Source organism: Hyperoodon ampullatus, assembly GCF_949752795.1.
Source record: "Hyperoodon ampullatus genome assembly, chromosome: 7".
In the NCBI taxonomy this organism is placed as follows: Eukaryota; Metazoa; Chordata; class Mammalia; order Artiodactyla; family Ziphiidae; genus Hyperoodon; species Hyperoodon ampullatus.
The window spans coordinates 9,157,108-9,182,365 of record NC_136920.1 but is presented as its reverse complement, the minus strand read 5'-3'; the positions used below and the strand labels follow the sequence as shown (position 1 = coordinate 9,182,365).

At 60.6% G+C, this 25,258-nt stretch overlaps 4 protein-coding genes across 4 annotated transcripts; 3 read left to right on the top strand and 1 right to left on the bottom strand.

Moving 5' to 3' along the window:
• The first annotated feature begins 192 nt into the window (after positions 1-192).
• Positions 193-7,453, top strand: RAB1B (RAB1B, member RAS oncogene family). Its single transcript, XM_079708359.1, has 6 exons — positions 193-262; positions 1,907-1,979; positions 2,272-2,367; positions 2,481-2,576; positions 5,764-5,895; positions 5,988-7,453. Exons 1-6 carry the CDS (start codon positions 249-251, stop codon positions 6,180-6,182), a joined length of 606 nt encoding a protein of 201 aa, XP_079564485.1. The 5' UTR covers positions 193-248; the 3' UTR covers positions 6,183-7,453.
• A 930-nt stretch (positions 7,454-8,383) lies between these two features.
• CNIH2 (cornichon family AMPA receptor auxiliary protein 2) lies at positions 8,384-13,695 on the top strand (the record flags this gene model as incomplete). Its single annotated transcript, XM_079708212.1, has 6 exons — positions 8,384-8,534; positions 12,363-12,431; positions 12,862-12,909; positions 13,146-13,258; positions 13,360-13,503; positions 13,668-13,695. Exons 1-6 carry the CDS (start codon positions 8,454-8,456, stop codon positions 13,693-13,695), a joined length of 483 nt encoding a protein of 160 aa, XP_079564338.1. The 5' UTR covers positions 8,384-8,453.
• A 1,016-nt stretch (positions 13,696-14,711) lies between these two features.
• YIF1A (Yip1 interacting factor homolog A, membrane trafficking protein) lies at positions 14,712-17,998 on the bottom strand (the record flags this gene model as incomplete). Its single annotated transcript, XM_079707722.1, has 7 exons — positions 14,712-14,914; positions 15,008-15,101; positions 15,549-15,704; positions 15,875-15,932; positions 17,257-17,335; positions 17,472-17,576; positions 17,741-17,998. The coding sequence occupies 7 exons, from the start codon at positions 17,996-17,998 to the stop codon at positions 14,768-14,770; spliced, it is 897 nt and encodes a 298-aa protein (XP_079563848.1). The 3' UTR covers positions 14,712-14,767.
• Positions 17,999-21,359: 3,361 nt separating this feature from the next.
• TMEM151A (transmembrane protein 151A) lies at positions 21,360-25,013 on the top strand (the record flags this gene model as incomplete). Its single annotated transcript, XM_079708939.1, has 2 exons — positions 21,360-21,437; positions 23,682-25,013. The coding sequence occupies 2 exons, from the start codon at positions 21,360-21,362 to the stop codon at positions 25,011-25,013; spliced, it is 1,410 nt and encodes a 469-aa protein (XP_079565065.1).
• Between the last annotated feature and the right edge of the window lie 245 nt (positions 25,014-25,258).

Below are 25,258 nucleotides of genomic sequence, written 5' to 3'. Positions count from 1 at the left end.
GCTCCAGAAGGCAACGCGCGGCGATGGTGGGGCGTGGGCTAGGATTACGCCTGCGCAGCGGGGGGCGGGGTGAGTTGCACAACGTAAGGAGACTACAAGTTCCAAGGAGCCACGCGGCGCGGTCCCACTCCGGAGTGTTTGCGCCTGCGCTTCGCGGGCGGGGCCTCTGGGGCGGAGCGGCCACCATCTTGAAACGGGAGGCGGAGCAGAGCCGACTGGGAGCGACCGAGCGGGCCGCCGCTGCCGCCATGAACCCCGAATAGTGAGTGCGCCCCGCCCGCGCCGTCCGGCGCAGCCTCGATCCCGAGTACGGGGCTGTACGCTTACCGGGGTTGTCCGGCCCGGGTCAGGACTGCGCGGCGCCCCCACATCCGGGTCCCTCTTCCGCTGACCTCCCCCCCCTCACATCCGGGTTCTGCCCCTCCCCCGGGGGCCCCAGAACCCCGGCTCGACGCCCCGAGTTCTTGCACCCGGGCCCGGAGACTGCGACCCCGAGGGGCACCACTTGGATCCCGAGGCACCGGCACTAGCAGGCCTTGTCGGTCAGGTGACCCCGCAGCCCCGGTCTTTCCAGGCCTCAGTTTCCCCACCTGCTGCCTGAGAGTAGCGGTCTGGGTGCTGACGACGGTCCTGGCATTGTGGAGCCCACCCCCAGAGTTTCTGGTCTCGGTCCAGATTCGGGCCCTTTAGGTCAGGTCGTACATTCTGCTCTCCAGTCCTCCCGGAATCCGGTTCCTGGGGGCTGGCCCGCTGGGTAGCTTTTCCGCAGGTTCTTCCCTCCGGGGCTGCCGCTTTGCCCTTTACCTGGATCAAAATGCCCTGCCGCTCCCAGAGGCTGGTCCCTTCCCGCCCTCCCCTCACCTTTGCGCCGTCACACCCCTTCCCTTCGCCGTCACCCTGCCGAAGAAGTTTAGATGAATGTGGCATTTGCTTTCTCCCTTCCAGTGGGATTCTTTGTTTCTCAAACTTTCCTCACTTCTTGGTCACTCCCCCTACGGGTAGGTGGCCCACATCTCTGCCCCGACTTCTCATCGACAGCTTTCCCTTAGTGTCAGTTATCTTCTTCCTCTTTTGCCACTTCCTTTTTCTCCTCCAGATCCTGGCCTCAGATTTCCTTGGGGAAGGGTGAAGCTCTGAGCTGGATTATAAGGGGTAACAGAGAAGGGAACCAACAGGCTTTCACAGAGACTTTGGAGTCTGAACATGGTTTCCAGTATTAAAGTTAACAGCTGTGTAACTTAGGGCAAGTCGCTTCCCTTCTCTGGCCTCTGGTTTCTTCATTAGTTGGGAATAACCAGCACTCACTTCATTGGACTGTTGTGAGGCTTAAATGAGATGATGCATTTGAAGTACTTAGCACAAGGCCAGGCACAAGTAGGAACTGGATACGTTTTAACTGCTATTATCATTGCCGCTTGTTAACCATCTCTTTTTGGAGGTTTCATACCAGGCTCTTTACATAGGTATTCAGTTAAGCTCTGGGCTGGGCCCTGGCTTCCACTTCTGGGGCCTCCCCTGCCACGTCAGGTACGGCACAGGGCAGTGTAGGAGGGTTTCCCTAAATAGCCCCTACTGGACCCGAAACCATGGAGTCTGTCAGGAATCAGGGTAGGATACCCAGCTCTGTCACCTAACTGGTGTGATCCTTGGCAAGTCACGTCCCTCTCTGTGTCTCCGTTTCCTTCTCTGTAAAGTGGGAATTCAGATGCACCCCTTTGGGCCAGCTCTGTTATGGGGAGTGGTCAGCCCTCCCCATCCCAGGACTTGTGGGAGGATCTTGTGAGTGCTTTAATACTCTAATCCAAGGCACACCTCACAGTGTGGGAGAATGCTATAGTTTTGACTCCTGGATAATGGCGGGTGGGCTCCCTGCCTTCCTTCACACCTTCCCATCCTTTCTCTCCAGTGACTACCTATTTAAGCTGCTTTTGATTGGTGACTCGGGCGTGGGCAAGTCCTGCCTGCTCCTGCGGTTTGCTGTAAGTAAGAAGCTTCCCATACCATCCATCTGGGGTCCTGGCTGGTGGCCGGAGGGAGATGGGGGCAGCCCAGAGTATAGTGGTTGCAAGACCTGGGAGACCAAGGATGAAGTTGCAGGACTTGCCAGCAACATATCTGACTGAACAGGGGCATAGGGCTGGCAAGTTGGGGTGCTGAGAACTGGGGCTCAGCAGTTAGGAGCTCATCTGGGGCAGGACACTGGAGGGAGGTTTTCCAGATGAGCCTCAGACCTGTTCACTCCGGCCATTTCACTGGTCCCTGATCTTTCAGGATGACACATACACAGAGAGCTACATCAGCACCATCGGGGTGGACTTCAAGATCCGAACCATTGAGCTGGATGGCAAAACCATCAAACTTCAGATCGTGAGTGTTGCTCCTCCCAGAATCTCTGGTGCAGAGACATCTCTCTTGGGAGGGGAGGGGCCCTGGGCATGGAGCCCAGGGCTGACCTGCCCCTCTCTCCTGCTGTCTTGTAGTGGGACACAGCTGGTCAGGAACGGTTCCGGACCATCACTTCCAGCTACTACCGGGGGGCTCACGGCATCATCGTGGTGTACGATGTCACCGACCAGGTACTCCTGGGCTCACCATCCCCCACTTTGCCTCCTCAGCCTCAGGTCTTTGGCTTTTGCTGCTTTTTACTGTTCCCGTCCTCTCTTTCTCATGCTGCCCGAAAAGGAGACTGTTCTCAGACTCATTTCACAAGGAGGGAAATAGCTGCAGACCTGGATCCTCCCCAGGCCCCGCTGCAGGGCCTTGGCAGAACCAGGCCTCACCTCCCTGTCAGGCTTGCCACTTTATTCTAGACCTTCCAGGCACCTGTCTTTTGTGGGGGGGTTAGTCAGCTGCTTGGTTGCTGTGCTGGGCCCGTGGCCTCCTGGGTAAAGACACTGTGGAGAAGCGATTGGAGGGCCTTACACAAGGAAGTGAGGGAGCCCTGCACTCTGGGCCCAGTGTGAGCAGAGTTCTGGGAGCCCTGTGTCTGCTGTGGCAGCGTTAGTCTTGTGTCATTGGCATCAGTGGTGGTGTTAACAGCGGGAAACAGTCCTGTCACGCGTTAGAGTTCACAGGTTCTGTCACAGCCCTTTGATGCTTGTAACACTCCAAAGAGGTGTGTGTTATATTCCCATTTTACAGATGAAGAAATGGGTCGGGGTGATAGGACTTTCTTAGGCCCTGCAGCTAGTTAAGTGGCAGAGACAGAAAACCCAGGCCTACTGATTCTACCTGCTTTGTTTTTTTTTAAACTTTGTTGCTTCATGGGGGTCAGGCCGTGGGGACATGGAGATACTTGTATCAGCCCCAGTGCAGGAGGAGTCCCTGCTCTGAGGGGCAGCTGGGCTGTTCAGCTCACCAGAGACTCATGATGCCTCCTGGACAACAAGCTGTGGGTTAACTTTGCTCCACTCAGACAGAGGTCACCAAGGACCTCTAACTGCCAAAACTTGTGACTTCATTTCAGTTTTTGCCCTGATTGATCTCTCATGGCTTTTAACTCTGTTCTCTTCCCTCTCTTTGAAAAAGTTACTGTCTCAAGCTCTGCCACCTCCTGCTGCAGCAGATTCTCTTTTCAGTGACTTCTTACTGGTCTGTCGTATCCTGCCCCGCTACAGCCCCAGATTCTGTGCTTCTTGATTGCCCCAAGCCGCCTCCTGACTCTCCCTGCACAATTCTGGCCACCTTGTGGTTTGGCTTCTTGTTTTGTGATTTCTACAACTAAGGAGCTATCACTGTGGATCTCCTCCTGTGTCCTGCATTCTGCTGGCACTTTTTGTCTGTGTTAATTCTCATGTTCACAGTATATAACCCAGTGAACTCAGTGGTGGCATCCCTCTTTTCCAGATGAGGAAACACACTTAGACGTATGTTGAGTTACCTGCCCATGGCTTCACAGTCAGGAAAGGCAAAGCCTGTGTTTTGAACCCAGGGTTCTTTGCTTCCCAGCACATCCTTTCCTGCCTCTAGACCGCCTTTAGGCCATCTGCAGAGCTCCAGACCATCTGCAGAACTCAGCTTGTCTGGTGCTGGTCTCCCCATCTCTTCTCGAACTGGCTTCTGCATCCTCATCTTTATAACAGAGTCCCTGTTGGCCTGACCAGAAAACTCTTCCCTCCCCTATCCTGTCAGTCCCTGGGCCCCTCTGTTCTCCCCCATCATCTCTCCCAGATCCGTTCCCTCGTAATAATAGCAGTGATGAGGATAATGGCAGCTCTTGCTAATTAAGCGCTTGTTATGAGACAAGCCTGCATTCATTATCCCATGCTCACAACAGCCCCACCAGGAGGTACTGTTTTACAGAAGTGAGGAAACTGAGGTTCAGAGAAGCCAAGTGACATATCTAGGATCATACAATAAGTGGCAGAGGTGGGGCCTAACCCAGGGTGGTCTGATTCTCAGTCCTGTGCTCTTGCCTGCCTCATTCCCTGGCTCAGGGCACATCTTCTCTGCCCTGGATTATGCCAACCGTCTCCCAGTTGGTCTCCGTCTCCTTGCCGGTCTGATCTGGCCTCTGCACTCCTGCCAGGACTATCTTCCCAGAACCCAGGTGTGCTCTTGCTGCTCCCTTCCTAAGAAAACCTCTACTGGCTCCTGGTTATCTAAGATTTGGCCAGGCTAAGACCCTCCCTGCTTGGGCCTGCTTTCTCTCCCTCTCCTTCGCTGCTCAGGGTCTGTGTCCCAGCCGCTTTTAGCTTTTCCTCCTCCCCAAAGGCAGCACGCCCCTCCCATCCCATCCCATCCCATGACCCGGCGTATGTCTTCTCCCCTTGCACCTTTCCCCGTCCCTCCACTGGCACCCACACGGGGGTAGTTCGTCCCTGCAGGTGTAGGTCGGCTGTCATCTCCCCAGGCAGAGATGATCCTGGAGCTCCACCAGCTCCTGCCTTCTATCCCTGCAGCGCTTGGTCGCCCTGTCTTGCCATTGTGTGTGCCGTCGTCTAGTCCTCCATTGTCCCCTGAGTGCTTTAGGGCAGGGCCCAGGCATGATTCCATTATTTGAACCCAGTGCCCAGCACAGGGCCTCGCCTGGGACATGGCAGGAGGTGTACGTTTGAACCCAGTGTGATATCACCAGACCTCTGGCTCCTAAGAAGGGAAAGCGGCTCTAGCTCAAGCATATTCCTAAAAGTTCTGTCCTTTGTCGGTGTGCCAGGCGTCGGGGGTGGGGCGCAGCAAGCTGCCGGGAGAGCCAGGCCGAGCGCGGAGGCTGTCGGTGCCAGAAGTAGGACGAATGTCAGGCCCTGTTCCCAGGATACCTGTCTCCCCCGTAGGCCAGGGTCTCCTCTGTGAGGATCCTCCATCTACCACTGGGCTCCAAGGTTTCAAACCTTAAAGGGATTTTAAGGCCACTGTGGGGACTCTGTAATTCTCACTAACCTGTTCTCCTTTGTTTCTGTCTTCCCTCTGGCCTCTCTCCTGATGCCATTTGCTCCCTCCACGTGGTTAGGCCTTTTCTGTGTCTTGGGGAAACACGAGCAGCTGCAGGAAGCAGAGCTGGCTGGCCCTTGGTCTAAGCTGTTGAGGTGTCGGGGCTGTTGGTAGACAGCTGGGGCTCTGCTGGGCCTGGCTCTTGGGGTCTCAGACAGAGGAGGGCAGGAAGGAGCGCTAAGCCTGGAGGAGCTTCCTCTGGGTCCCTGAACCCAGGGCGCCTGCCTTTCTCAGGAGCCCAGGACAGCCATCTTCCCCTCAAAACCCCTGTTCTCAGGCCTGGCATAGGGGCGGGAGGTGGGAGCAAAGTAATTTTTGATCTGGTCCCTCTAGGAATCCTATGCCAACGTGAAGCAGTGGCTACAGGAGATCGACCGCTATGCCAGCGAGAATGTCAATAAGCTCCTGGTGGGCAACAAGAGCGACCTCACCACCAAGAAGGTGGTGGATAATACCACAGCCAAGGTGAGCAGGCCTGGGCCAGGCCGCCCGGGGGGGCTGGGGCCTGCCGCCCCTCACCTCCTCTCCCCTTCTCTTTCCTCCTCTCCCCTTATCAGGAGTTTGCAGATTCTCTGGGCATCCCCTTCCTGGAGACGAGTGCCAAGAACGCTACCAATGTCGAGCAGGCGTTCATGACCATGGCTGCTGAGATCAAAAAGCGGATGGGGCCTGGGGCAGCCTCAGGGGGTGAGCGGCCCAACCTCAAGATTGACAGCACCCCCGTGAAGCAGGCTGGTGGCGGCTGTTGCTAGGAGGGGCTCGTGGGGTGGGACCGGAGGTGGCACCTTCTCCAGATGATGCCCCTGGAGGGGGCAGGAGGTACTTCCCTCTCCCGGGGCATTTGAATCTGTGGCTTTGGGGTGTCCTGGGCTCCCCATCTCCCTCTGGCCTGTCTGCCTGCCGCCCTGAGCCCCGGTTCTGTCAGGGCCCCCAAGGGAGGACACCCAGGACCTTTGGCTGGGGTGAGGGTGTGGGCTTGCTCTGCTGCTGCCTCTGGGTGACTTTAAAAGATACCCCACCACACACCTTTGGGACGAGGACTCTCCTCTGTCTGTCTCCCTCCCCCTGCCCCCCGTGTATGCTGCAGTGGGTTTCTCTCCTTACTCGTCCTCCTCCCCTCCCCTGCGCACCCCCCTTCCCCAAGAGCTGAGGGCCTCCCTGGCCTCTACTGCCCCTGGCTGCAGTCAGCACCTGGGGCCAGGAATGGGACCAGGGGATCCAGGGCCCTGGAATGCAGGGCCCTGGGCTGGACCTCAGGACGGGCATGGGGCCACAGGGGCCCAGCAGCCCACTTTCCTCTCCTCCCTGCCTCCCCCGCCGACACACACACTCACAGCTCGAGCCGTCCAGCTGCGGTGGGGTCTGAGCACATCTAGGGCAGGTGGGTGGGCAGCCGCGCTGGGCCTGTGTCTTGAGCCCAGAGGGAGCCTGCTCCTGCCACTCCCTGCCCTGCCAGAGCCAGGCCCGTGTGCTGCCTGCCCACCGTGCCCCTTTGTCCCCAAGGCAGGCGGAGGCGGGAGGCCCACCGTGCCAGAGGCTGGGCACCAGCCTTAACCCTCACTCCGCCAGCACCTCCTCCCTTTCCCTGAGGCAGCACATCTGGCTTATTCTCCCCCTTCCGTCCCTTGGAGCCTGTGAGGGCGGATCCTCATCCCCTGTCGCTACTTCTCTGGGAATGTGGGTGCAACCCAGGGTGGGGGGGGCCTCTCCACTTAACTCCCTCCCACCCAGGATGCTAGCCCCCTGCCTCTGACACAGCTTCTTCCTGCAGAAAAACCTTTGATCTCTACCTGAGAAGCCATGTCCCCTGTGCTGTCTCTTGCCCGTCCCACCTGTGCCCTCCCCTCCAGCTTGTATTTAAGTCCCTGGGCCGCCCCTTGGGGTGCCCTCCCAACTCCCAGGTTCCCCTCTGGTGTCATGTCAGGCATTTTGCAAGGAAAAGCCACTTGGGGAAAGACGGAAAGGACAAAAAATAAATAAATTTCCACTGGCCCTCGGGTGAGCCGAGGGTTTTTGCAAGGAAGTTGTGGTGGCCGAGTGTGGTCTGTGGTGGGAGCTGCCTTTGGGTGGCGGGGAAGGAACTGGAGCCCTGGTCTTGGTGGGCTGCACAGGGGTCCTGGCTTGGGCTGTGTGTCCTAGGGTTGCTGTTGAAAGGCCTTGACCCATTTCCTGAAGCCAGGAGAGCTGCCTGCTTGTGCTTCTGTGGTCTGTCCCCACGGGCCCAGCACGGTTCCGGCCGGCCGGGAGGGCGGCTGGCGGCCGTCAGTGAGCACCTGGTGAGCCGCCGCCGCCGCCGCCGCCGCCAACACCCACACAGGCGGGTCCGGGATGGGGAGTTGGGCCGCAGACCTTGTGCCCCGCTGGGTCTGGCCCGCGTCCCCTTCGGCCCCCTGGCTCAGCCCCCTCTCCCAGCTTTTTCTGGGTTCAAGCCAGGTGTCTCTGACCCCTCGGTCGCTTACAAGTGCTTTGCACTTTAAGACCTCGGTCCGACCTCCGTGGCCGGCGAATGAGGGCAGAGGTGCGGGCACCCGTCCGAGTGGACCGAGTGTGGCAGTGGTGGGCTCGTTGTGTGACGTGGGGGTGGGGGTGGGGGGTTATGCCAGGGATGTGCGCCCATGCTTACGTGTCCCTGAGGTTGGGGCGGGGGTGGCGCCCTGGCCGCGCTGGCGGTGGGGCGCACAGAGACCCAGCCCCGCCCGCCCGAGGCTGCTCGCACGGCGGCCCCGCCCCCGGCTCCGCCCCGCCGGCTTCGCGGGCTGGAGAGCGAGGGAGCCGCGGGCGAGGGATCGCAGGATGAGCGATTGGGGCCCGGGCAGCCGGCAGCGGACGCGCCCCCCGAGCCCACCGGCCCGCGCCCCACGGCCCCGCGGCCCCGATCCCGGCCGCGCCGGCCGCGTCCCCCGAGCCCGCGCCCGAGCCCTGCGGGCCATGCCCGGCCGGCCCTAAGCGCGGGCCGGGGGGGCGTCCCCTTGCGCCCGGGCCCCGCGCTGGCGCCCCCCGGGCCGCCGCCCGGCGCGGGGGCCATGGCGTTCACCTTCGCCGCGTTCTGCTACATGCTCACCCTGGTGCTGTGCGCCTCTCTCATCTTCTTTGTCATCTGGCACGTAAGGCCGGGCTGGGGCTGGGGCTGGGGCTGGGGTCGGAGTGGGGGCAGGGGGCGCTGGGAGCAGGAGGGGGGCGGACGGATGGTCTCAGGGCCCGGAGAAACTTGGAGCCTCCTCTCCGCTATCCCCCATCAGTCGGCTACTGTTCGCCCCATAAACACCCCCATCATCGGCTTCCTTCCCGGGCCCCCCTTTCCCCGCCGCCCCCGACTGTCTGTGGGTATGTCAGTCGGTCTCTGACCCCCCTCCCCTGCCCCATGGCAGCCTTGGGGTGTGGGGGGCGGAATTCTGGGATTCTTGTTCCTTTCCCTCCTATTTCCCCACCCCCCAACCCCCGCCATCTAGTCGCCCCCGTTTGTCCGTCGGGCAGTTTGTCTGTCTACTCTCCCCACCCCCTTTGTGGGTTTTTCCAGCCAGAGTGATGGAGCCAGTTGCTATGGCAACTGCATCTGTTTACAGGACCCACAGACCGCAGAGCCCATTAACCCTTTCCATTCCCGCCCCCCACCCCCACTCCCTGACCCAGCAGTGATTGGCTCTAAGCAGCCCCAGAGACCTAACCCCGACCACCAGCTCACCTTGGGTTTCCCTACCCCCTCCTGTTCGGGCTTCCCCCCCACTAGGTTTCCTCCCCACTTTGCAGCTTTCCTCCTCTTCCTGCCCCCACTTTCCTCTTTGTCTCCTGTTTCCTTTGGTCTGTCTCTCTCTCCAGCCTTGCCTCACACCTGGTTCTTCAAAACGTCCATTTCTCATCCCTTATCCTGATTGCCTACCTTTAGAGAGGGTCCCTCTCCCCCACTCTCTGGGGCCTTCTCAGTGGTCCCCTGCCTGTCTCCCTACTACTCACTACAGAGCTATCAATCAGCCTCCAGCTTATTTTTTGGGACCCTTGCCCCCCACCCCCTTTACTGCCCTCTCTTCTCCTATGTCCCCTGAGGTTTCAGCCACCACCCTATCCCCTCCACACGGCCTGTGCATCTTGGCCCTGGCCCTCTCAGCTCAGCATCCTCTGCTTGTACGTCCAGCACACACCTCCCCGATCATCGCGTTATCCCCCACCGGTCTCTCTGTACCCGCTTCCTTCCTCTTCCTCCCCATTGCCTCACCTGCTTCTTTCTTGGTCTTCCCACTTCATCACTCCTTTCTTTTCCTGGGACCTGCTGCCTTCCTGCTCCGTGGTCCTCCCTGGCCCTTGATCAGTCTCTCCCTTCATCATCCCCTGCTGTCCCCTTGCTGTCTGTCTCCTTTACATCAGGATTCCATGGACTCTGACTGCGCCCCTTCTGTGTGAGGAGTGAGCCCCCATAGACACCTTCAGACACACACACCCCATCTGCAGCCCTCTCTCTTTTTGGGTCTCTCAGTTGCTTTTTCTTTTCTCTGCCCCCTTCTCTGTTTCTCTTTCCCTTCCTCCATCTCCCCTAGGTCCATCTTGGTCTCTCTGAGCCTCCTGTCTCATCCCAGGGCCTTGGACAATCCTGTGGGGTGGTGGCAGGAGGGCTGGAGTCCTGAGGACTGGAAGGAATTGAGAGTCACGGGCTGGGCACACAGAGCTAACCAGCTCCTGGGAGGAAGGCTCCTGGAATTCAAGAAGCCCCTTTTTGGGCCCCTCCCCACCCAGAGGCCTCCAACAGCCTCTGTGGGGGTCCCTGTCCTCAGGGGATGCTCAGAGCAGACCTCCATCCAACACACCTGTGTCGATGCTCCTGAGAACCAGGCTCTGGGCGGCTTTGGGAGGGACAAGGACGAATAAGACTCAGGCTTCGCCCTTCTGGGGCTCCCAGGCTGGGAGAGAGGGCCCAAGTGCTCTCAAAAGAAACACTCACTGAGTACCGACTACGTGTCAGGCACTGTGTTCCCTCAGCTGTTTAGCTGGACGATCATAGCAAGTCTCTTGTCCTGAGTCTTTCCTCATCGGTAAAGTGGGCTTGTTGTATATACAGCAGAGTGTATATAAGCCCAGAGCAAGGCTTGCCAAGGGGTGTGCGGGTGGGGGAGAGGAGGTGTGGTCCTCAATCCAAATTGGTAAGAACTAGATAGAACCTTCCAGGGCAGGACCCCAGATCCCACCATAGACCCTGAGCCTAGGCCCCACTGGTCGCTAGGCAACCCTGGTGGGGAGTGACGCGTGTCTGCTGTCACCGTGGGGGATTGTTTGTTCCAGGGGGCTGAGTCAGCGCCAGGCAGCCTGGGGGGTGGGGGTGGGAGGTGCAACACTCGCCGCCTGCTGGTGGTGCCAGCTCTGGGACAGACAGACGGCACCCTTCCGCTCCCTGCTGGACCCTGTTGCTGTGCCTGACAGGCAGGCGGCTGCCCAGAGTCAATGGGGAGTTGGTGGGGCTGCTCCAGATGGCCCCAGCTCCCTCCAGGAAGCCCGTGTTCTCTCCCTTCGAGCCTTAAGGGGTCCGGGATGCTTGGGGGTGGTGGGCCCGCTGCCTCATCCTAGGGCTGGTGCTCAGGGGAGGGGACTCCAGAAGGCTCCTCTGCCAGCCTTCCTCCCATGCCAGCTCCCCCCAGGTCTGCCCCATCATCCTCTCAAACACCTGCTCCCCCCTAGTGTTTCCCATCCCAGTGAGGACAGTGCCGTCCACCAGATGCCCCAACACCCAAAGTCACCTTGGGCCCCTTTGCCTCCACTTCACCGCCATTCAAGCCCTCTGGCTTCTGGCTTCTAAATAGCTCTGGAATCCATCCCCACCTCTCCATACCCACTGTCCCTCTCTTCACTCAGATCACCACACCTCCCCCCCAAGCCCCAGCCGCAACACTCCAATAGTCCCCTGACTGGTCTGGCCTGAGTGTAGTAAAGTGGTTAAAATTTTAACTCTGGAATCTAACGGGTTTAGAAACCTGGCTTGCCACTAACTAGCTATGTGGCCTTGGACAAGTCATTTAATCTATCTGTTTCCTCATCTGCAAAACGGAAGTGATAATACTAGCACCTACGTCATCGGGTTGTTGCAAGCATCAAACGAGTTAACAAACATAAAGCCTGTTGGCATGGAGGAAGCATCATGTATGTCTTGGCTGGGACCGTTAGCCAGTTTGTGCTTCCTGTTCGGTCAACCCTAAAACATCAACCTAACCACCCCACTTTGCTGCTTTATACCCCTCGATGGCTCCCCTTTACTTCTTTGTTGAAGTCCAAACATCTGGTCCTGCCTCACAAGGCACCCATGTCTGGCGCTGCTGACCTCTCCAGCCCATCTCTCACCATTCCCGTCTTTCTTCCCGCTCGCCTCACGCTTTCACTTTAGCCATATAGAACCTGCAGGCTTCCTAAATGTTCCTTGTTCTTTCAACCCTCTGCCTTTGTACCTGCTGTTCCTGCTGTTCAGACTGCCTTTCCCGCATTCGTTCACCAAACACCTACTCAAGAGTCCGGCCTGAACTCCCCATCCCCACCCCACACTGGATCAGGCACCCAACCCAGGTTCTTCCTGCACTCCACAGCCCTGATCACCCTGGATGTAGTTCACAGTTTTTCTCCCAAGTCTGGGGTTCCTCCCGGGTAGGGGCTGTGTCCCAGGCTTCTGGGACCCCAGTGTTCAGCACAGGGCCCAGCGGAGAAGACACTATCTCTTGGGATGTTTTGGATGGAGGTGTAGTGGACATGTCCTGAACTGGGCATCAGCACACTAGAGTTCCATTCCAAATTCTTGTGTGACCTTGGGCCAGGCCCCACCCCTCTCTGGGCCTCAGTTTCTCCACCTTTGCAGCACGTCCCATCTGGTCCGATCCCCATGTGTGAATCTTATGCCACAGAAGAATGCGTGGGGGGCCATAAGCTGCTGCCCCAACCCTGACGGGCACACGCCCCTCCCCCAGATCATAGCCTTTGACGAGCTGCGGACCGACTTCAAGAACCCCATCGACCAGGGGAACCCAGCGCGGGCAGTAAGTGATACATGTGCTGTGCCGAGGTGTGTCCGTCCGTCTGTCTTGCCATGTGTCGCGGGTGGAGGACGGCGGGGGGACAGGAAGACGGAGGTAGAGGGGACGGTGGCCGTGCCCCTTCCTCTGCCTTGTCCCCGCCCCCAGCAAACACCTGGCTCCGGCTCAGGGCTCGGGTTCCTCCTGGCGGGGCAGCCGTTGCCAGGCTCTGGGCCGTTGCTATGGAGACGCGGGTGAAGATCCCTCCATGGTGACGGTCGCTATGGGGACGGCGCGGCTGCTTTCCTGCCGCGCCGCCGGAAACGCCGCAGAGCCTGCTCTGGCGCCCCCTGGCGGCCACGTGCAGGGAGTGGAGGGGCGTGGGAGGGTGGCGGGGCGCCCCCAGTGCCCGCTCCTTCACCTCCACCATTGCGGTCTTTTCCTCTCCCTACAGCGCGAGCGTTTAAAAAACATCGAACGCATCTGCTGCCTCCTGAGGAAGGTCAGTGTCAGGGCTAGGGGCAGGAGGCTCCTAGCCGAGCTCAGCGCCACTGTAACCCAGAGCCGGGCCTTCCCCCTCTGCGGCCTGTTTGATCTGCTGTGCCACGTGGGAGGGAGTGGGAGGCTAGAAGCCCTTTCAGTCCCCAGAGGTGATGGTGGGTGGGCACCTCCCAAGTGCCCTTGAAGCCTGGATCTGTCCAAGCACCTGGCCGCTGACCTCTCACCCTCACTCCCCAGCTGGTGGTCCCAGAATACTCCATCCACGGCCTCTTCTGTCTGATGTTTCTGTGTGCAGCAGAGTGGGTGACCCTGGGCCTCAACATCCCCCTCCTCTTCTACCACCTCTGGAGGTGAGGGTAGCAGCTGCCTTCGGGAGGGTGAGATGAGAGAGCGGGGCAGGATGTGGGTGGGAGCCTTGAGGGTGGGCACTCAGGCCCCTCCCTCCCCCCAGGTACTTCCACCGTCCTGCGGATGGCTCTGAGGTCATGTATGACGCGGTCTCCATCATGAATGCTGACATCCTCAACTACTGCCAGAAGGAGTCCTGGTGCAAACTCGCCTTCTACCTGCTCTCCTTCTTCTATTACCTGTACAGGTGAGGTCCTGCCCATGGCGGTCAGAAGTCCAATCCCAGGAATGGCTGGGCCCCAAGTTCCTGCCCTTTGCCCTTGATGACTGAGGGCAACCTAGGGCGCGACAGGGTTGGTGGCCAGCAGCGGGCATGCTCGCGACTTGGCTCACTGCCTTGTCTTCCCACAGTATGGTTTATACGTTGGTGAGTTTCTAAGGGGGAAGCCGGCCAGGGAGCGAGCCCAGAACGGACCGGACGCCTGTGCACCCCCAGCCCTGCCCCTGGGCCGCAGAGGCCTCAGCCCTGGGGAGGGAGGGGGCACTGGTGCCCCCAGCCTCCTCTCCCCCACCCCCAAACTGCTGCTGCGGGGACTTCCCGCCTTCAGAGCCCCCTCCCCTTGGACTAGGGCTGGGCAGAGCTCTAAATAGGGGCAGGAGCTCCTCTGCCAGCCTGTGGGCATGGCAGTCAGTCCTGGAAGGGGCGGCACCTCCGGCCTTGTCCACTTCAGAGGGCACCTAGGCCCTGCCACGGGGCAGGCCTTGACCCTGGAAGTTCTGGGCCGCCCCCTCCACCCCCCCCCCCCCCCCGCCCTGGGGCTCCCCCTGCAGGTGGGGCGGTACCCACACCGGGAATGAGCAGGCTCAGCAGGGGGGGCAGCCCCACCCCTAGTCTGCCCTCCCCCCTCCCCCAGGCTTTCTCTCCGGACCCCTCCCTGTCCCCCCTTGCACCAACCCCAGCCACCCTGTCTCTTGGACCTATTTTCTATGTTGCCTGGAGGAGTCCAGCACCCCCTCCCCGGCCATTTGTGACAAAATATGAATAAACTACTGCAAACACGTGGGCCCCAGTTCTGCTCCTAAAATGCTTAAAGAGGAGATGGGGGAAAGGGACTGCATAGGGGGCAGTCCTGAGCTAAATCCTTAGCACAGCTGGCCTCAAGCCACTGGCCTACAGACCCCACTAGCGACCTCCTCAGATGGATCAGAGGCCTTTGAGGTCTCCTTAGCAGCTGCCCACTTCCATTCTCACTTTCTCAGCCACAGATAAACAACTATTTCTGCTGAAACACTTCCATCTGCCTTCCGAGGCAGTATCAAGGCCACCAACTCCAGGGAGCCCTCCCTGGATCCCCCTCCTTCGAGAAAGCCCAAGCCTGGTCCCCTGGGCAATGCAAAGGCCCAGAAGTGTTGGCAAATCCCCCCATAAGCCCCAGAAACAAGGCTCAAACGAAATCAAGGAAACCAAATCTTCAATGTATGGAAAAATCAGTGCCAGTGGGGACCGGGGGTCACCGGACCAGGTGGAAGGTCAGCCAGTATATCATGAGGGGCTGAAAGGCTGCAGCTCCCAGAGTCAGGTAGAGCTGGAGACGTTGCCGGGGGGCCGGGCCCCCCACGCTGTCGGGGCCCAGGGCTGCTGTTTGCAAAGAGCGCGCCTGGAATAAAGGAGAGAGCTGAAGCTGGGCCGGGAAGGGGAAGCTTGTCCCCAGCTCCGACCCCAAGAGAAGAGGAACCAGCCCCGGACTCACGATGAAGTACATTAGCGCGGATGAAGTCCAGGCCAGCGCCACGTAGTAGCCATCGCTGCCGAAGAGCAGGCCCGTGAGAACACTGAGGATCATCCTGCGGCGGGCAGGGGTGGGGGAGGGAGGAAGAGAAGGCTGGAGACCTCCCAAGGGTCCAGGCCTGAGACTGCCCCAGAGCCCAGCCTAGACCCCACCTACCATCACCAGGGCCCTTTACCCCCAACCTGTCCCCCCAGGGACCTAGACTCCAAATGAATTGGGAGGGCCAGGACTCAGCCCTAGGACCTGGAGCTGAGACCCCCTTCACTACCCCAGCTCACCCCTCTCCCCTGTGCTCCCAGGGTGACTCTCAACACACTCCTGACCTCCTGAGCAACACTGAGCCGTCCCTGAGGAGGCTGCTGAAAACAGGTGCTCCCTCTAGTAGAGGAGCTAGAGGGGGTCCAGGGTCACAGTTCGAGGCTGTAGCTATGCAGGCCGGGAACCCAGAGCGGTAGGCACCCCCGACCCAGGCGAGCCTCCCGCTCGGCCCACAGGTGCTCACCCCACATATTTGTAGCCGCTGTAGGCCAGCAGGTGGAAGGTGCTCAGGTCGCTGCGCACGGTGGCCAGGTAGAAGCCCAGGAGCAGAGCTAGCACCTCCATCACAACCCACACCAGTGCCGTGCTTGCACACAGGCCCAGCACCTCTGGGGAGAACCTGTGGCCGTGTGGGGGTGGGGTGAGGGGAGCCCCAAACCAGCCATCCCGTGGCAGGTGCAAGACTGGGGGCACGGGTGGACTTGGGAGCTGGCACAAATCCCCTAGGGAGGTGAGGAGAGGAGTCAGGAGTGGGGAAGTGGTGGGACTGGGGAAGGGGTTGGCACTGACCTTTTCTGAATGCCCAGCGCCATCCCAGCCAGCAGCACGTAGGTGATGAAGGCCATTGCTGCCAAGAGCCAGAGAGATGCCATCAGCCTGGTTTCCTCAGCCAGAGCCACCCCCCACTAGGTATTCAGAGCCACTGACACCCCCGTACTTCCTTCCCTGCATATCCCAACGTGCTCGACCTCCACACTCAGCTCCCCAGTGCCCTGCCTGGGATGCCTTTTCCTGCTCAGCCCTCTCCCACTGTGTAAATGCTACCTGACCCTTCTCTCAGGACCACGAAGCCACCTCCTTCCCCGTCCCTGTACTAGGAAACTCACCAAAGTTTCCTGCTGTGTCTCAGAAACTACATCACAGGCCAGAGTCACCTCTGCTGTTTTCACAAAAGCTCAGACGGCAGCTGGGTTTTCACAGCAATTTCAACTTCTCAGTCCTGTCCTCTGCCCCCTTCAAGCACCAGAACTGATGTGCCCACAAGAGGGCACAGTGTCTGGAGACAGCAAACCAACTCTACCACCTATAAGCTGTGTATCCTCAAAGATACTCAACTCTCTCTGAGCCTTGGCTTCAACGTGTAAAACAGGGATGGCAGTTCCTGCCTTACACAGTGACTATGGGAGGGAAACAAAATGAAGGGGGGAAGGAGAACCTGTGTCTCTCCCAGGGCAACTGGGCTGTTTGGCTGCCCTCCTGGTAGCCCTTCTGAGGGCTGGCCCGGGCATACTCACCCCTCCTCCAGCGTGTCCACCAGGGGCCTCGCCTTGTGCAGGCCCCAGGACAGAGAGAAGTCAGATGCAGAGTCTGCCAGCCACTGCACAGTGTGGGCGGCCTGACCCATGCCATGTAGACAGGCAGTTGTGGGAACCCAGAAGGGAGTGACCACCTCCTCAAAGAAGGGGATACTGAAGCAGGCCTTGGAGGACAAGTAATAACAGTGATAACAGCTAATATTTACTGCGTGCTTCCTGTGTGCCACGTGCTGGCTGAGCACACACATCCCTTCGCTGAATTTCCACAACAGTCCTCTGTGGTAGGAACTGTTGTTATTCCAGTTTTTCAGGAGCATGAAAGTAGCCACCTGAGGTCCCACAGCTGGAAGTTGCAGGGCCAGGTCTAAACCCAAGGCTCCAGGCTGGGGAGGGACATGGTCTAAGGCAAGTGGCAGGAAGGTCTCAAAAGGGAGTACCCTGAGAGCACACCCAGGAAGCTGCTTACTGGTCACCCCACTCTGCCTACCTGGTCTACCTGGCATCTAGGGACACCACAAAAGCCACACACAACAGCACCAAGAGCAGAAGCTGAACCAACACATGAGCCTCTCTCTTCTCGTTGGCGCCTCAAGGCACAAGTCCCCCCATAACTCCTAGCCCAGGTCAAAGACTCACTGGGGATATACAGGTCGGGGGCGTTGAGGTCTTGCCGCGGGGGCAAAGGCACATCACGACTGTACTGTACTTCCCAGTTCTGGTGGTGGCAGCAGCAGCCAGGTTAGGAGGAAAAGACAAGAGAGGAAAGAAGGGGGTTGAGATCTGGGGGCCAGACTCTGGGGCAGGATGAGGGAGGCAAGGGGGTCCACCAGCTCAGCTGGTAGGCAGCTCACCTGGTGTGTGTAGGGGAAGACCAGTAGCCCTAGCTTCTTGGCCACATAGGCTGTGTCCACAGCGAAAAAATACTTGAGTTTGTTCACAGACACAAAACGGTGCAGCTGGGAGGGGAGAGAGGAGGCTGTGGGCAAGCTGTACCCCAAACCTCAGGGTGCTCCTCTATGTGCTCCTTCCCTGAGGGCTGCTGTGAGGATTAGGTGGGATCCCGTGATGCCCCAGCCCTGGCCAGAAATCCTGCCACCCTTGCCCTGGGGGTGGGCCACACCTCCTTGTGCACCATGTCCTTCCCATGGGATGCGATGGAGCCGCCATAGGCCATAGCCATGTTGGCCACTGGGTCCCCAATCAAGTGGTTGACATTGAAGGCCACGTCGGCTCCTGGGGCTGGGTATCCCCCCGGCTGGCTGGAGTAACCACCGCTTGTGTCATCGAAGAGAGGAGGGGGATCCGGAGCTGCCCGGGCCCTGTGCTTGGAGCCTGTGGGTTTGTAGGTACCAGAGTAGGTGACAGGAATACCAAGCATGAGCCCAAACCACTGCCCCTTCCCCAGGCTGGGCAGCCCTGTATGGGTCCTGGGAGCACCAAGCAATCAGTGAGGGAAACTAGCTGGACGAGGAGTAGCTGACCCAGGAAGAACTTTGATGAGGATCCTTTTGGAGAGGTGCTAAATGTGGGCAAAGAAAGAGCTGAGGCAGCCCCTGCAAGTGGTTGCCCGTCTGAGGGTTCCTGGGGGCCTCCTCAAGGGGACTGATTTCTGAACTGAGACTTGGAGACTGAGTTTGCTAGGTGAAGACAATTGGCAGGGAATCCCCGCGTGAACAAGGGTGGGAAAGGCGACGGCTGGGTACGCGGAGGCCCTGGGCAGTGGTGAGAAACCCTACCAGGGTCATGACAGGGAAAGGAAGTTTGGGAGGCAAACCCCATTCATGCCCGAGTCGGGCACGGGGATCCCAGCAGTGCTGTCACCGCCCGATCTGATCTCAGGTTTGGGCCGAGAGGGCGAAGTCCAGGACGCGTTGCAGTCTCACGCGTCAGGAATCCGAATGACATTCGCCGCCCTGGGCAACAGTCACGGCCGCCCCTCTCCCTCAGGGTGAGCGGGCCGCGCAGCCGACACTCCTCGGGCCGGTCGGCCCGCGCCCCCGCCCACCCCACGCCCCACGCACCGTGGGCTCCGTAGCCCGAGTGATAAGCCATGGCCCCGACGCTCGCTCTTTCCGAGGGCCCGCTGCGTCGCCTCGTGGAACGAATACTAGTGAGGCAGCTGCTTCGTTTCTTGGGAACCGACCGAGGTTACCGAGCAGCCAGACACGTCCCCGTTCTGTCCGACGACAGCAGCATGTCCTCAGCGTCATCCTCTGCCGCCTGCCATTGGCTCCTCGGCGGCGCCGGCTCGCCCATCCCCTCTCCCAATTGGTTACTGGCGTGCCCTCGCCGAAGCGGATTCGGCAGTAACCAACTTCCGGGCGGGGGGAATAGGCGGAGCAACTTGAGGCGCTCTCGGATTGGATAGTGCGGTTGTTAGTTCGCGGCGGAGCAGCCAATAGAAGGGTTAAGGTAGGAGGAGGTTGAGAAGTATTTCCGCGCCTGCGCACTGGAGCACTTGACGCTCTACCTGCCACGACTACAGCAGGAGACGCGGCGGAGGCTGGCGGGGGCTGGAGTCCGGGAATGAAGTTTCGCTCGCGGGACGTACTCCAAGAGGGAGTGGGACGGTGGGGCTATGACCAAGCCCTATCCCTCGGGGCTCTTTCCCCTCCTTCTCAATGCTAGCTTTCCTTCCCCGTCCTCCATACTTCCCCCAGTACTGGCGCGGAGCCCGGGCAGCCGGGGCGGGGGTGGGGTGGGGTGCTGGTAGGAGCCCGGGCCGAGCAGTGACTGCGCAGCCCAGCGAGCTCCGGGATGCTGACTCCTCCTCCCGCCTCCCACCACTCGTTTCCGCGCGGGTGCTGTCCGCTGTCTGGTGCTGAAATTCCCTACCGTCACTGTCGCCATCCTGCAGGCTCCGAGGGCCTGGGCTCTCGACACACACACACACAGACACACACACACACACTCTACATGTATTGAAAAACCGAGGTCACACACACACACACACACACACACACACACACACACACACATTACATGTATTGAAAAACCGAGGTCCGGGTCTGAAGTCCCAGAAATTGGGTGGTAGTAAATTGGGTGGTAATAGTTGGGATAGGATCCTGCACCAGGCTTGTCCCGTCGACCCTCCCGTGCTCCAGATGATTTGTGGGTGGAGGTGTGCCGATTCGCCTCCTGAAGTTGTGGTTGCAACTCTTGAGTCATTGCCAGCCCTTCAGTCATCTCGAAGTGAGACCCCCAAGCCTCACTCATGACCTCAGGGGCTCCTTTCTCTCCACCTTTCTCTCATTCCCACCTTCCCCGGAGACAGTCTTCGGGGCCTCCCTTCACACAGACCTCCAGCCACCACTTTCTACAGAGCAAGATCAGGTCCTCTTCGACCTGCCTCTAGTTAGCTACCCAGTGTCCAGTTACACCAGGTGACCTTCCTGCTCTCCGAACTCAATCCACGTGGTCCAGTTGCAGTGCCTTTGCCCAGAAGTCCCCTCCACCTGGGATGCCCTCATATCCACTTGTCCAAAACCTAATTATCCTTTAAGAGTCAGTTCAACTTGTGCCTCTCAGAGAGACAGAGGGAAGAGTCCTGGCTTGGGACGGAGGCCGGAGGCCAGGCTTTAGGCTCCCTCTGGGTGCAGTAGTTTGCCCTGGATGTAAATTCCATGAGGACAGGGCCTGTGTCATTCTCCACTTCTACACTTGTCTTCACGATGCTTGTGAATGCTTCACAGTACTTGCATATAGAAGACACCTAATAAACATCTGCACCTAATAATTTTTTTTTTTAATGGATGAAACTCTGGTTCAGTCCTTTTTTCTTTCTACCGTTTCGGTTACTTCATCTTTAAATGGGTAGGGGTGTTGAACAGAATGGTCTTTGAGTTGCTCTTTGGGAAAAAAAAAAATTCACAAAACAAACCCCACCTAGCATTGCAGCTCCCTATGTCCCACCAACTGATTGTCTACCTTGGGGGCTAGGCCCTGGCCCAGGGGCAGATGTGAAGGTCTGAGGCCCCTGAGGGTCAGAGAGCAGCACTGGGGCCACCAGTACCTGGGAGGGGGTCCTCTCATGCGGGACAAATCCCACTCGCCTGTACAGCATGATGAATGTGCATTGAATCCAGCACCTTTCCATCCCCATTTCTCCGGTGGGAAAACTGAGGTTGGGGGTGAAGGGTGCCAACTCAAGATCACAAAGCCTAGGGCCCCGGGTGTCCTGGCCTCCTGCTTGCCTGCTCTAAGTGGAGCCCAGCTCCTCTGTCCAGCTAACGAGGCTCACCACAGCCTTCAGGGCTGTAACTGCCCCCTCCACCACCACAAGCGAGGCTTCAGGGGTGGGGTCTGGGTGAGCTCAGGCCTGGGCCTACTCAGAGATAGGACCCCGCGGGTACCCACCCTCTTCGAGATTCATTTTACAGCAAGGGAGGCTCAGGCCCCAGAGAGCAAGGACTCGTCCAAGGTCGCAAGCTCGATCGCGGCAGGAAGGGAACCCAGGCGTCCGTCCGCCCAGCCTGGGCTTCTCAGGGGCGGGGGCAGCACCCGCGGTGCCAGGCGCTGCCGGCGGCGCAGAGGGTGCCGCGGGGGCGGGGTCAGCGGAGGGCGGGGCGCCGGGCACCGCGGCTGCCAACGCCTCCGCCGCGCTCAGGCTCTAGCTCCGCGCACTCCCTCCGCGGCCACTGAGCCGAGCGGACGCCCACTGGGGCCGCGCCGCAGCCCTCCGCGCTCCCCCCTATCATGCCCCGGGCCCGGGCGGGGGCCGCCCAAGCAGCCAGGACACCATGCCCGAGGGCGGCGGTGGCGGCGACGGCGGGGAGGTGCCCGCGCTCATCCCGGACGGCGAGCCGCTGCGGGAGGAGGTACCGGCTCTGTGTGGTGGGGGCCGGAGCCGGGGCTGGAGCGGGAAGAGGGGGACAGGGAAGGGGCGACCCCCGAGGCGGGGGCTGAGGAGGGAAGTCCGGAGACCCTGTGGCCAATGACGTCACTGGGGTAGCCTGCGTCCTGCAAGAGGTCCTGGGACCTAGGGGCCCACGTAGGGGTAGGGGTGGGGTTGGCTGGGAAGGGGTATGGGGGCAACTCCCGCCCCCGACGCCCCCTCATCCCGCCTCGCCTTCCTGTGACGTCAGCACCTGGCCCCTGCGCGGCCCCATTCTGCAGCGCTGCCCCTCACCCCCAGAGCCCCGGGGTCAGGCCCCCAGGCACTCACGAGGTGCCTGGGCGGCGACTGCAATGCAGCAGCGGTAGCGGGGACTCGGGGAGCGGGGAGCGGCGGGAGGAGGGGAAAGAGGGAGGGAGGTGGCCTCTGGTACCCCTTCTCCCTCTCCCTGAGGTGAGGCCCCAGGGCCCATCCTGCTGGTTGGGACCCTCAGAATGGCCCCTCCTCAGTCCTAGCCAGGAAGAGGGTCTGCAGGGCTGTAGGGCCCAGTGTGGGGTGTTGGGGGTGGTGGGTGGTGAGTAGATCTCTGTGTGTGTTTCGGTGGACAGAGGGTGCTTGTGGGTGTGTGAATGTCAGTGCGTGCTCCGCACACCTTGAATGGGATATACGTGCCCTATAGTCAGGCGGGGGTCTGGTGGGTCCCTTGGCTTGGGTGAAATGCTCACGTGTGAGTGCATGTGAGTGTCTCGTCCTGCGGTGTGTGGGTCTCTCCCGGTAGAGTCTGTAGGGTGTGGGTGTCAGGTCGCAGTAGGGGTGGGGGCATGTGCACCGTGGTAGGTAAGGGGCTGCCGTGTCCCTGCGCTTCAGTGAACGTGTAACATTTATGTGCATCTGTGTGTCCTGTACTGGGTGGGTTGGGGGAGGGGATGCGTGTGCACCTGTGCGCCAAGTTACAGTGGGGGAGGGGGGTTGCGCCCTGGGCTCTGGTGAGGGTCTGCTGCGTACTGGATAGACAGGCAGAGGTCACATTCCCGGTGGGGGGTTCTTCCGTGAACTTGGGGTGGGGTGGGGTGGGGGTCGCGGATGAGGTTAGGTGCATCCCACTGGCCCCGCAGGTCAGGGTAGTGGTATGCCTCTGTGGTGGGCGGCTGCTCTGGGCTGGGCTGGGGACAGTTCCTCTCCTCCTGGGTTTCTCACAGCCTGGTGGGGGTGGGACTGTGGGGGAAAAGGTGGCCCCTTAACCCCACCCCCCACCCCGCTGCTTCCTCCAGACCACGTCTTCCTTCTCCCCCTTTTCACCCGTTCTCTCTTCCCCCTTCTCTCTCCTTAGGCACCTGGGGATGAGGCGGGAGCCAGGCTGGCAGCCTGGGCCAGGGAGTGGTCCCTGCTGCCCAGCAGCTGTGTCCCGCCCCCCCTCAGCACAGATGGGGAGTGGAGGACGGCACTCCATCTGCTCCCCCCACCACCGCCCAGACTCACACCTCTCCCTCTCTTCCTCTTTCTCCTTTACTTGAAAGCCTCGCCCAAGTCTCCTGCTGTCTCTAGCGAGACCAAGGGACCGGAGGGAGTTGCGGGGTAACGGTAATAGTATTTATTCCCATGGCCAGACCCTGTGCTAAAATCTTCACACATTATGGTCTCGTTGAATCCTCACAACAACCCCAGTTTACAGAGGAGGAAGTTGAGGTCCAGAGAGGATGAGGGAACTGCCCAAGTCATACAGTGAGTGGCGGAGCCAGCAGCCAATCCTGGGCTCCTAAGCCCATGCTCTTCACCCCTAGGACCCCTGCCACCCTGGCTTCCCACACCACCAGGTCCAGGAATCAGTGCCCAGAGAGGGCAGGGATATGGCCACGATCACACAGCAAATCGGGAGCAAAGTCAGGACCAGAGCTCAGTTTTCTCAGTGGCCAGTCGTGGGGGAGAGGGCGGTCCTCTCCTCTTTGGGCAGAGATGGGTCTGTTTTGTCCTACATGCCCCTGACCGAGAGATGACAGGGCACGGTGGAGGATAGGCTTGCGGCAGAGAGGCCTGGGTTTGAGCCCTGCTGCTCGACTGTCGGTTGGCTAGAAGGGTGAGGCCTGGAGCAAGTTGCCCCGTCCCTCAGAGCCTCAGTTTCCTCCTCTGTAAAGCGGGGACACGGCACCACCTCCTTCAAGGGGCTTCTGCAGAGCAGCAGGCACAGCTGACGGCCGCGGGCTGACCCACGCCTCCCCTCTCTCTGCAGCAGCGGCCCCTGAAACAGTCCCTGGGGAGCTCCCTGTGTCGCGAGTCGCACTGGAAGTGCCTGCTTCTCACGCTGCTCATCCACGCCTGCGGCGCCGTGGTGGCCTGGTGTCGCCTGGCCACGGTGCCACGGCTGGTGCTGGGGCCCGAGGCGGCCCTGGCCCAGGGGGCTGGGGGCCCGCCGCCCACCTACCCAGCCAGCCCCTGCTCGGATGGCTACCTGTACATCCCACTGGCCTTTGTCTCCCTCCTCTACCTCCTCTACCTGGCCGAGTGCTGGCACTGTCACGTGCGCTCCTGCCAGGCGCCGCGCACCGACGCCAACACCGTGCTCGCCCTGATCCGCCGGCTGCAGCAGGCGCCGCCCTGCGTCTGGTGGAAGGCCACCAGCTACCACTACGTGCGGCGTACCCGCCAGATCACCCGCTACCGCAACGGCGACGCCTACACCACCACACAGGTCTACCACGAGAGGGCCGACAGCCGCTCGGCTCGGGGCGAGTTCGACTACTCGGCCCACGGCGTCCGCGACGTCTCCAAGGAGCTCGTGGGCCTGGCCGACCACGCGGCCACGCGGCTGCGCTTCACCAAGTGCTTCAGCTTCGGCAGCGCCGAGGCCGAGGCCTCGTACCTCACCCAGCGGGCCCGCTTCTTCAGCGCCAACGAGGGCCTGGATGACTACCTGGAGGCCCGGGAGGGCATGCACCTGAAGGACGTGGACTTCCGCGAGTCCCTCATGGTCTTCGCCGACCCTCGCAGCCCGCCGTGGTACGCGCGCGCCTGGGTCTTCTGGCTGGTGTCGGCGGCCACGCTGTCCTGGCCGCTGCGCGTTGTGGCGGCCTACGGCACGGCCCACGTGCACTACCAGGTGGAGAAGCTCTTCGGCGCCAGCTCGCCCGCGCCCGGGGCCGGGCCCGGCGGGCCCCCGCTCTCCCGTGTGGCCACGGTGGACTTCACCGAGCTCGAGTGGCACATCTGCTCCAACCGGCAGCTGGTGCCCAGCTACTCAGAGGCCGTGGTCATGGACGCCAGCTCGGGCGCCTACCTCCGTGGCTGCCAGCGCTGCCGCCGCTCCGTCAGCAGCAACTCGCTGCCCCCCGCCCGGCCCAGCGGGCCCCGCCTGCCTTTTAGCCGCAGCCGCCTCTCGCTGGGAGCCGGGGGCCGCGCCACACCGGGGGTCTTCCGAAGCCTAAGCGGGGGGCTGCTGGGGCGTCGTGGAGAGGACACAGAGCCCCTGGAAAGCCCACCGTGCTACGAGGACGCCCTTTACTTCCCGGTGCTCATCGTCCACGGTGACAGCGGCTGCCAGGGGGACGGGCAGGGTGCGCTCTGAGACCCACGCGGCCCCCAGACTGACCCTCTCCCCACCATCCCACCACGGGGCTTCCATGCCTGAGTAATTGTTATCCAAAACAGGAGGGAAGACAGACCAGCACACAAGGGATGGGGTGGGGTTGGAGCCCTTAGACAGGCTAACATGCAGGGACCCACGGTCATTTTAGGGGCGGGGGGACACCACCGCGGTTGGGTCTACGAACCGTCCCAGCATGGCTCCCCTCCACCACCACCACCACGTCC

Excerpts from the sequence above, each read along its gene's own strand:
- RAB1B (XM_079708359.1), top strand. Across the intron at positions 1,980-2,271 it reads GCCTGCTCCTGCGGTTTGCT|GATGACACATACACAGAGAG; the intron begins GTAAGTAAGAAG and ends CTGATCTTTCAG. Across the intron at positions 2,368-2,480 it reads AAACCATCAAACTTCAGATC|TGGGACACAGCTGGTCAGGA; the intron begins GTGAGTGTTGCT and ends GCTGTCTTGTAG.